The 10,450-nt window shown below is 46.4% G+C and overlaps 1 protein-coding gene and 1 long non-coding RNA gene across 2 annotated transcripts in view; one reads left to right on the forward strand and one right to left on the reverse strand.

Annotated features, from left to right (window-relative positions):
- Positions 1-838: 838 nt before the first annotated feature.
- Positions 839-5,240, forward strand: LOC120567641. Its single transcript, XR_005640600.1, has 3 exons — positions 839-969; positions 2,141-2,268; positions 5,098-5,240. It is a non-coding gene; the product is annotated as an uncharacterized LOC120567641 (long non-coding RNA).
- Positions 5,241-7,093: 1,853 nt separating this feature from the next.
- The window catches only part of LOC120567755 (jouberin-like), a 6,756-nt gene continuing 3,399 nt past the window's right edge, over positions 7,094-10,450 (reverse strand). The window contains exons 3-5 of the mRNA XM_039814765.1: positions 10,142-10,304; positions 9,260-9,396; positions 7,094-8,703 (exon numbers count right to left, since the gene is read on the reverse strand). Coding sequence (XP_039670699.1) covers positions 9,347-9,396; positions 10,142-10,304 — 213 coding nt within the window. The 3' untranslated portion in view covers positions 7,094-8,703; positions 9,260-9,346. The remainder of the gene's footprint in view (positions 8,704-9,259; positions 9,397-10,141; positions 10,305-10,450) is intronic.

The raw sequence follows: 10,450 nt of genomic DNA on the forward strand, positions 1-10,450 counted from the left end.
GGCGGGGCTTATGGTCTTCTGAAGACTTGGAGTTCAGCTTCTCTTTGAGAAAAGAACAAAGAACGGCTCTGAAGTCATTCTTAAAAAAGGAAGATGTGTTCGGAGTTTAAACTTTAATCTACCAGCTAGCGTTGCTCTGATTGGTTGGAGAGCTATCCTATTGGTGCAGAGGGAATTAGAAAAACAACCGTATATCCCGCCCCTCGGACTGAGCTCCGTCAATGGGGAGCTCCCAGACCCAACATCTGGATGTGGGTCTGGCTTGTCAGGCTAGCACTTTGGTCAATTTAGGTTGTTTTAAAGCACTTAACAAATAAAGTTGGATTGGATTCAGTCTAACAGAGGGGTGTCATACTCGGTCTGTCAGCAGAATGGTCTGCAGGTCTGCATGTTGGAAAGGGTTTAATGTGGACTTGTGGCCTACAGGTTCAGGGGGAGAGTCTGCTGAGCACCATCGTGCAGGTCCAGAGGGAGTCCAGCTCGGTGTCCCAGGATCAGGATCAGTCTGGCTCTGCTTCCCAGGCCCAAAGAGAGTCCAGCTCTGCTTCCCAGGTCCAGAGAGAGTCCAGCTCTGCTTCCCAGATCCAGAGAGAGTCCGGCGCTGTTTCCCAGGTCCAGAGAGAGTCCAGCTCTGTTTCCCAGATCCAGAGAGAGTCCGGCGCTGTTTCCCAGGTCCAGAGAGAGTCCAGCTCTGCTTCCCAGGTCCAGAGAGAGTCCAGCTCTGTGTCCCAGGTCCAGAGAGAGTCCAGCTCGGTGTCTCAGGTCCAGAGAGAGTCCAGCTCGGTGTCCCAGGTCCAGAGAGAGTCCAGCTCGGTGTCCCAGGTCCAGAGAGAGTCCGGTTCTGCCCCAGGCTGTGACGAGTTTGGCTGCTTCCCGTTGGACGGACAGTTGGAGGTCTATTGGTGTCAGCAGCCAGTCGGTTACCTGCACTCTCCTGAATGTCCCACGTACCGACTGAACCCCTTCGAGGTGAGGACCGACCCACATCACTCTGAGACCTGAACCACCAGGATTTAATGTTGTGACGGCTTTTGTGTGCAACTATCATTTCTCTTTGTTTTATTCTCTGGGGGTGCCAGTAGGGCTGGGTGATGTGGAGAAAATATAACAATATTCTAGCCTGACCAGCCAGCCCCACATCCAGATGTTGGGTCTGGGTCTGACCCACATCCAGATGTAGGGTCTGGGAGCTCCCCATTGGTCAGGGCTCAATCTGAGGGGCGGGATCAACGGTTGTCTTTCAAATTCCCTCTGCACCAATAGGATAGCGCTCCAACCAATCAGAGCAACGCTAGCTGATAGATTCAACTTTAAACTGCGAACACATCTTCCTTTTTTTTAAGAATGACTCACTCAAAAGTGTCACACACACTCAACGCGCACACACAAAAACACACAGTCACACACGTACACACACACGCACGCACACACACTGTCACACACTCAACGCGCGCACACACTAACACACACACACACCAACACACACACACACATACCAACACACACACACACACACATACCAACGCACACAGTCTCACACACACACACACATACATACACGCACCTACGCGCACACACAAAGTCACACACACCAACACACACACACACACATACCAACGCACACAGTCACACACACACACCAACGCACACAGTCACACACACACACACACACTCAACGCACAACAATATAACAGTCACACATTATATTTAGTATTGCCGTGAAATACTTTGTCAACTAACTTTAAACTGTACCTACCGATTTAATCGATTGATAGATCTGTAAATCTGAGTTTCTTAAGCACCACTTTAATTCTTGTGTTTACCAGAGATGAGCTCGTACGTTTCTTTGAAATAAGTCATTCAGCATGAAAACAGCATCAGACATGACTAATGGACTTCAGAGATCTAAGCTGACTAAGACCAAAACCACCGATTACTCCACTGATCCACTAAGAGGGAGCAGCCCTACTAGTATAAACTTCAGGCCACTTGCGTAGGCTTGAAACTAAATATGGAGGAAAACTGAAGAATGACCCAGACCGATACGTTAACATTAGCAGATCTGGATGGTTGTTGTTTGGTGTGTTGATAATTAACATCTTGATGAAGCTGAACAGGATTGTTGGTGTTGTGTTGGCAGATGAGCGGCGAGTTACAGCTGGTGATGTTTGGGAAAACGGACGACCAGTTGAGTGTTACGGAGCAGGCGCGCCTCTACGTGGAGCCGTGATCGCTTCCAGCCATCGGCATCTTCAGCACCGGCAGCCGGTGAGTCACACACCACACGGTACAAATACTCTGCTGCAGTTACAGTCCTGCAGTCAAAACGTTTTAGTCAGTTCTCAGCTAGTTCTCAGCCAGCTTTCAGCCAGTTCTCAGCCAGTTCTCAGCCAGTTCTCAGCCAGTTCTCAGCCAGTTTTCAGCCAGTTTTCAGCCAGCTTTCAGCCAGTTTTCAGCCAGTTTTCAGCCAGTTTTCAGCCAGTTCTCAGCCAGTTCTCAGCCAGTTCTCAGCCAGTTTTCAGCCAGTTCTCAGCCAGTTCTCAGCCAGTTCTCAGCCAGTTCTCAGCCAGTTTTCAGCCAGTTTTCAGCCAGTTCTCAGCCAGTTTTCAGCCAGTTCTCAGCCAGTTCTCAGCCAGCTTTCAGCCAGCTTTCAGCCAGTTCTCAGCTAGTTCTTAGCCAGTTCTCAGCTAGTTCTCAGACAGTTCTCAGCCAGCTTTCAGCCAGTTCTCAGCCAGTTCTCAGCCAGTTTTCAGCCAGTTCTCGGCCAGCTTCCGCCAGTTCACGCCAGTTTTCATGTTCCAGCCAGTTCTCAGCCAGTTCCAGCCAGCCAGTTCTCAGTCGGTTGTTTCAGCCAGTTTCAGCCAGTTCTCAGCCAGTTTTCAGCCAGTTCCCAGCCAGCTTCCAGCCAGCTCTAGCCTCCAGTTCTCAGCCATCTCGCCAGTTCTCAGCCAGTTTTTTCCAGCCACTGCTTTCACCAGTTCTGTCAGCCCGTCTCACCAGCTCTCAGTCAGTTCTTCAGCCAGTTCTCAGCCGCTTTCAGCCAGTTCTCAGCCGACGTTCTCAGCCAGTTCAGCAGTCTTCGCCAGTTCTCAGCCAGTTCTCAGCTAGTTCTCATCCAGTTCTCAGCCAGTTTTCAGCCAGTTTTCAGCCAGTTCTCAGCCAGCTTTCAGCCAGTTCTCAGCCAGTTTTCAGCCAGTTTTCGGCCAGTTCTCAGCCAGTTCTCAGCCAGTTCTCAGCCAGTTTTCGTCCAGTTCTCAGCCAGCTTTCAGCCAATTCTCAGCCAGTTCTCAGCCAGTTCTCAGCCAGTTCTCAGCCAGTTCTCAGCCAGTTTTCAGCCAGTTCTCAGCCAGCTTCAGCCAGTTCTCAGCTAGTTCTTAGCCAGTTCTCAGCCAGTTTTCAGCCAGTTCTCAGCCAGCTTTCAGCCAGCTTTCAGCCAGTTCTCAGCTAGTTCTCAGCCAGTTCTCAGCCAGTTTTCAGCCAGTTCTCAGCCAGTTCTCAGCCAGTTTTCAGCCAGTTCTCAGCCAGTTTCAGCCAGTTCTCAGCCAGTTTTCATCCAGTTTTCGGCCAGTTTTCAGCCAGTTCTCAGCCAGTTCTCAGCCAGTTCTCAGCCAGTTTTCAGCCAGTTCTCAGCCAGTTTTCAGCCAGTTTTCAGCCAGTTCTCAGCCAGTTCTCAGCCAGTTTTCAGCCAGTTCTCAGCCAGCTTTCAGCCAGTTCTCAGCTAGTTCTCAGCCAGCTTTCAGCCAGTTCTCAGCCAGCTTTCAGCCTATTCTCAGCCAGTTCTCAGCCAGTTCCAGTGTCTCCAGCGTTTCTCAGCCAGCTTCAGCCAATTCTCAGCCAATTCTCAGCCAGTTCTCAGCCAGTTCTCAGTCAGTTCTCAGCCAGTTCTCAGCCAGTTTTCAGCCAGTTCTCAGCCAGCTTTCAGCCAGTTCTCAGCTAGTTCTTAGCCAGTTCTCAGCCAGTTCTCAGACAGTTCTCAGCCAGCTTTCAGCCATGCCGTTTCGCCAGTTTTCGCCAGTTCTCAGCCAGTTCTAGCCAGTTCCTCAGCCAGTGCTTAGTCAGTCTCACGTTTCAGTTTTCAGCCAGTTCTCAGGCAGTTCTCAGCCAGCTTTCAGCCAGCTTCAGCCAGTTCTCAGCTATTCTCAGCCAGTTCTCAGCCAGTTCTCAGCTTCAGTTTCACCAGTTCTCAGCCAGTTTTCAGCCAGTTCTCAGCCATTCTCAGCCAGTTCCATTTTCGTCCAGTTCTCAGCCAGTTTTCAGCCAGATCTCAGCCAGTTCTTCAGCCAGTTCTCAGTCAGTTCTCAGCCAGTTCTCAGCCAGTTCAGTTCCCCAGCTTCAGCCAGTTCTCAGCCAGTTCTCAGCCAGTTCTCAGCCAGTTTTCAGCCAGTTCTAGCTTTCAGCATTCTTACCGTCCAGTTAGTTCCTTACTTCAGCTTTCAGCCAGTTCTCAGCCAGTTCCTCAGTTTTCAGCCAGTTCTTCAGCTCAGCTCCCCAGTTTTCATCCAGTTTTCGGCCAGTTTTCAGCCAGTTTTCAGCCAGTTCTCAGCCAGTTCTCATCGTTCTCAGCCAGTTTCGTCAGTTCCGCCAGTTTTCAGCCAGTTTTCAGCAGTGTCTCAGCTAGTTTTCAGCCAGTTCTCAGCCAGCTTCTTCACCTCAGCTAGTTCCACAGCCCTCCAGCTTTCGCTCGTTCTCCAGTTTTCAGCCAGCTTTCAGCCAGTTCTCAGACAGCTTTCAGCCAATTCTCAGCCAGTTCTCAGCCAGTTCTCAGCCAGTTCTCAGACAGTTCTCAGACAGTTTTCGGCCAGTTTTCAGCCAATTCTCAGCCAGTTCTCAGCCAGTTCTCAGCCAGTTCTCAGACAGTTTTCGGCCAGTTTTCAGCCAGTTTTCAGCCAGTTTTCAGCCAGTTTTCAGCCAGTTTTCAGTGTTTTGTGGAGATATTGAACAATTGAATATTTTGTCTGGTAAAAAAGATGCTTTTTTTTCCTACCCGCCAACTGAGTGAAAAAGTTAATTTCGGGGTATCCTGGGTTTCCCAGACTGAGTTTCTGTCATTAATCTGATATTTTGGGACAGATTAATAATCGCCTTTTTCTCCGGCAGGTTCTTCAGTCAGCTGACCGCGAGACGGCGCTGTGACTCCTTAAATTTATTAAGTATTAAACTATTGTTAGCTGTTCTGCTAAGTCACCCTGTGAATCATGAGTCAGCATTTTAACTCCTTCACAGAGTCTCCATCGCCTCCAACCGGTCGATGTTTTATTGATTTATTTCGCAGTTTACATGTCAAACATTTGGTTTTTAATTGTTTTTACTCAAACTGAGAACATGAGGACATATTTTTATCATTTTAAACAAAGTTTTTAACCGTTTTTCGTAGTTTTACTGAAAAAGAAGATGTGTATTTTTATATTTTTAAATGCTCTGTACATACTATATACTGTATTAACTTATTTATTGTATTTATTTCTTGAAATCTCAAACACTTAAAATGTTTTTATTTTTTTACACAAAGACACTTTATATTTAAACTAAATGTTTGCACTTTGGATTAAACTGAACGTAACGCAAACTCATTTTAAACCCCCCCAAAAAAACACAGTCACACATGTACACACTCAACGTGCACAAACACACGTACACACACAGTCACACACACTCAAAGCGCACACACACTCAACGCGCACACACACAGTCTCACACACACACCAATGCACGCACACACACAGTCTCACACACACACCAACGCACGCACACACACAGTCACACACACATTCAACACGCACACACATTCACACACACACACCAACACACACATGCTCTGTACATACTATATACTGTATTAACTTATTTATTGTATTTATTTCTTGAAATCTCAAACACTTAAAATGTTTTTAGTTTTTGACACAAAGACACTTTATATTTAAACTAAATGTTTGCACTTTGGATCAAACTGAACGTAACGCAAACTCATTTTAAACCCCCCCAAAAACCCTCACACAGTTCATTGAATGTTGATTGTAATTCAGAGTTTTTAATGTTTGAATGACATCTAGTGTACACAGTCGACATGTTTGTATTCTTTCATTTAAATTGTTTTTCGTACATAAAACTTTATTAACATTGTTCCAGATGAGCAATAAAAACCCAGAGGCTGAACACGACTCGCTGTCTAATTCTCTCACACATTTCACCGTTTTACACATTTTAATAACAATCAGCTTTTTGTTTTCTGACTAAAAGATTTTTACTGCATTAAGTTTTCGGCCAGTTTTCGGGAGGGTTAGGTACCGTTGGATTTTTACGATTCCGATTCCTAAACCTATTTTGGAAAAACTGAAAAAGAAGTAATATAATTTACTATCAATCACGTGCAGTGACTGGTTAATATGCTTTTACGTCTGTTTTGGTGAGCCCAGAGGGGAAAATATGGCATTTTAAAAGTAGCCTACATTTACGGTAGCTAGAGACTAGCTAGCTAACGGTAGACTACAGAGAGACTAGCTAGCTAACGGTAGACTACAGAGAGAGTAGCTAACTAACGGTAGACTACAGAGAGAGTAGCTAGCTAACGGTAGACTACAGAGAGACTAGCTAGCTAACGGTACACTACAGAGAGAGTAGTTAGCTAACGGTACACTACAGAGAGAGTAGTTAGCTAACGGTAGACTACAGAGAGAGTAGCTAGCTAACGGTAGACTACAGAGAGACTAGCTAGCTAACGGTACACTACAGAGAGAGTAGTTAGCTAACGGTAGACGACAGAGAGAGTAGCTAGCTAACGGTAGACTACAGAGAGACTAGCTAGCTAACGGTAGACTACAGAGAGAGTAGCTAGCTAACGGTAGACTACAGAGAGAGTAGCTAGCTAACGGTAGACTAGCTAGCTAACAGTAGACTACAGAGAGAGTAGCTAGCTGACGGTAGACTAGCTAGCTAACAGTAGACTACAGAGAGAGTAGCTAGCTAACGGTAGACTAGCTAGCTAACAGTAGACTTCAGAGAGAGTAGCTAGCTGACGGTAGACTAGCTAGCTAACAGTAGACTACAGAGAGAGTAGCTAGCTAGAGGTAGACTACAGAGAGAGTAGCTAGCTAACGGTAGACTAGCTAGCTAACGGTAGACTACAGAGAGAGTAGCTAGCTAACGGTAGACTAGCTAGCTAACGGTAGACTACAGAGAGAGTAGCTAGCTGACGGTAGACTACTTAGAAAGGGGGATATTTTTACGTCTGCTGCTTTCAGACAAAATTCAACAAACTGCTTGTTGAATTTATAACTAACGAAATGAAATCATTTAACATTTTTTATTACGTGTATAGAGCAACGGCTTATACATTGTCCCATAGTAGCAGCCTAAAATCTCGTATTCTATCTGCTTTTATATGTTTACCTGTTTTTAACTGCGCTTTAATGTTTAATTTCTTATACTGCACTGTAACTTTTATTCTAGTTTTTAATTAATCTAGTAATTAATCTAGTAGTTAATTGTTTTTATGTAAAGCACTTTTAATTGCCCGGTTGCTGAAATGTGCTCTACAAATAAAGCTGCCTTGCCTGTTGAACAAACATTGAATTGAATATAAAAGGCAGCACTAGAGAAAGAATGACATTTACATTTTAAAGCTGATCTTTTCTTTGGTGTCTTTCACATTGTGTTCATTGCGCCAGTTGCTATTGCTGTTGTTATCTTATGTAACCGCAGGCAATTCAAACTCAGGATTTGTTGGACTTGCAGCTGTTTAGCGGTGCCCCACCAAAAACAGAATGCCCGTTTCTTTTAAAAGTGCATTTTTCTACCGAAATTTTCTTTCAATTGACACAAAAATCTATGAGTGTATATTGGATTTATCGCAGCCTTACGCGATGTGTAAATTGCGCCTTTTGATTATTGCGATAACGATGAACAAACGATATATTGTGCAGCCCTACTTTTATTTCTGTCTTTATTGGACAGGAAAGCTGAGACATGAAAGGGGGGGGGGGGGACCGTCACAGGTCGGATTCAAACCCTTGGACCTTCTGTGTCGAGGAACGAGCCTCTGCACATGTGCGCCCGCTCTACCGACTGAGCTAACCGGCCACAGAGCTGCGCGGTCTTCAGTAGGGTTGGGCATCGAGAACCGATTCCATCGAACAGAATCGTTTCTTTATTGGAATCGTTTGGAGGATTTGGTTTCAGATCTGATCACGGGTTCCCAATTTAATATGCGCAAGTTTGGGTTTCCATAGCGACTAGGCGCTTGTTGTGTTGCAGCCATGGAGCACAGTAAGCGGTGCTCTAGTGGGGCTTTATTTTACATTGAAAAAGCCCCGTCAAACTGCAACCCACCCTTTGAATAAAAATAAAACTTTCCTCTTATTTGTGAAAATAGGCATGTGACCCGTTTCAACTCCACCATCAAAGAATCTGAATCAAGAATCGATGAGAACCGGAATCAGAAGGAAGAATTGGAATCAGAATCATTAAAATCCAAACGATGCCCAACCCTAGTCTTCAGTCTAGTCCGGCAGGAAGGCTGTGTTGACAGAGCCGTTCTCCGGGGGAGGGGGGTGGGGGAGGTGGGGGCAGCTCTTCCTCCGGGACTTGGCCAGGACTCGGTGGAGGAGGCTGGGGGAGCTGGGGGGCCCGGACGCCACCGGGGACCCATCGAGTCCCAGCGGACGCAGGATGCTGTTCTTCCTCAGCAGCTTCGGAGTGCTGAGACCGCTGAGAGGAAACACAGGAAAAACATCGTGGTTTAGAGGACCAGCAAAATATATCCAGATGGACGGTCACGGGCCAAAAATATATGCGGCAAAAAGGAAACAAAAAGACGACAAAAAGGCAGCAAAAAGGCGGCAAAAATGTGACAAAAAGACGACAAAAAGGCAGCAAAAATGTGACAAAAAGACGACAAAAAGGCAGCAAAAATGTGACAAAAAGACGACAAAAAGGCAGCAAAAATGTGACAAAAAGACGACAAAAAGGCGGCAAAAATGTGACAAAAAGACGACAAAAAGGCGGCAAAAAGGTGACAAAAAGACAACATAAAGGTGACAAAAAGACAACAAAAAGGCGGCAAAAAGGTGACAAAAAGACAACAAAAAGGTGGCAAAAAGGTGACAAAAAGACAACATAAAGGTGACAAAAAGACAACAAAAAGGCGGCATAAAGGTGACAAAAAGACAACAAAAAGACAACAAAAAGGCAGCAAAAGGACGACAAAAAGGAAGCAAAAATATGACAAAAAGGCGACAAGTTTTGTCTCTTTAAACGAAGTTACCTGGTGCAGCCACATTGGGCGCCTGCTGTCGTCACGGCGACCGGTACCGACCCCCTCCTCACCAGCGTGGGTGTGGCTCTGGACGGGTTACAGCCGGCGCCGGGCGGCCCGGTGAAGGCGCTGATGCGCCGCCTCTCCTGCAACGCAACCGGTGAAAACTGTTCTATGAAAAATATTCCAACGTTTCCGTAACATTCAGACGTTTTATTTTTGGGCCAATAGAAATGCCCCCCTCCTTCCCTTCCTTCTTCTTTCCTTCCCTTCCTCTTTCTTTCCTTCCCTACCTTCTTCTTTCCTTCCCTACCTCCTTCTTTCATTCCCTACCTCCTTCTTTCATTCCCTACCTCCTTTCCTTCCCTTCCTTCTTCTTTCCTTCCCTACCTTCTTCTTTCCTTCCCTTCCTTCTTCTTTCATTCCCTACCTTCTTTCCTTCCCTACCTTCTTCTTTCCTTCCCTTCCTTCTTCTTTCCTTCCCTACCTTCTTCTTTCCTTCCCTTCCTTCTTTCCTTCGCTTCCTTCTTTTTTCATTCCCTACGTTCTTCCTTCCTTCCCTACCTCCTTCTTTACTTCCCTACCTTCTTCCCTACCTTCTTTCTTCCTTACCTACCTATTTCTTTCATTCCCTACCTTCTTCCTTCATTCCCTACCTTCTTCCTTCCTTCCATTCCTTCTTCTTTCATTCCCTACCTTCTTCTTTCATTCCCTACCTTCTTCTTTCATTCCCTACCTTCTTCCTTCCTTCCCTACCTTATTCTTTCATTCCCTACCTTCTTTCCTTCTCTACCTTCTTCTTTCATTCCCTACCTTCTTCTTTCATTCCCTACCTTCTTCTTTCCTTCTTTTTTTCCCTACCTTCTTCTTTCCTTCCCTACCTCCTCTTACCTGCAGCGTTTGGACGCATGCGCAGGAAGTAGCCCTCGTCTCCGTTGGCGAGCCGTCCGAACCACCAGGCCTCGTCCTCCTGAACCAGAACCTGGATCAGGTCTCCCGGGTCCAGGTCCAGCTCCCTCTGCCAGCGGGACCGGTGCTGCTTCACCACCAACACCTGCCAGCCAATCACAGCCAGAGCTCAGCCAATCACATAGTTCAGTCAATCACAGCCAGAGCTCAGACAATTACAACCAGAGCTCAGCCAATCACAGCCAGAGACCAGCCAATCACAGCCAGAGCTCAGCCAATCACAGCCAGAGC

This window comes from Perca fluviatilis, chromosome 11, assembly GCF_010015445.1.
Source record: "Perca fluviatilis chromosome 11, GENO_Pfluv_1.0, whole genome shotgun sequence".
In the NCBI taxonomy this organism is placed as follows: Eukaryota; Metazoa; Chordata; class Actinopteri; order Perciformes; family Percidae; genus Perca; species Perca fluviatilis.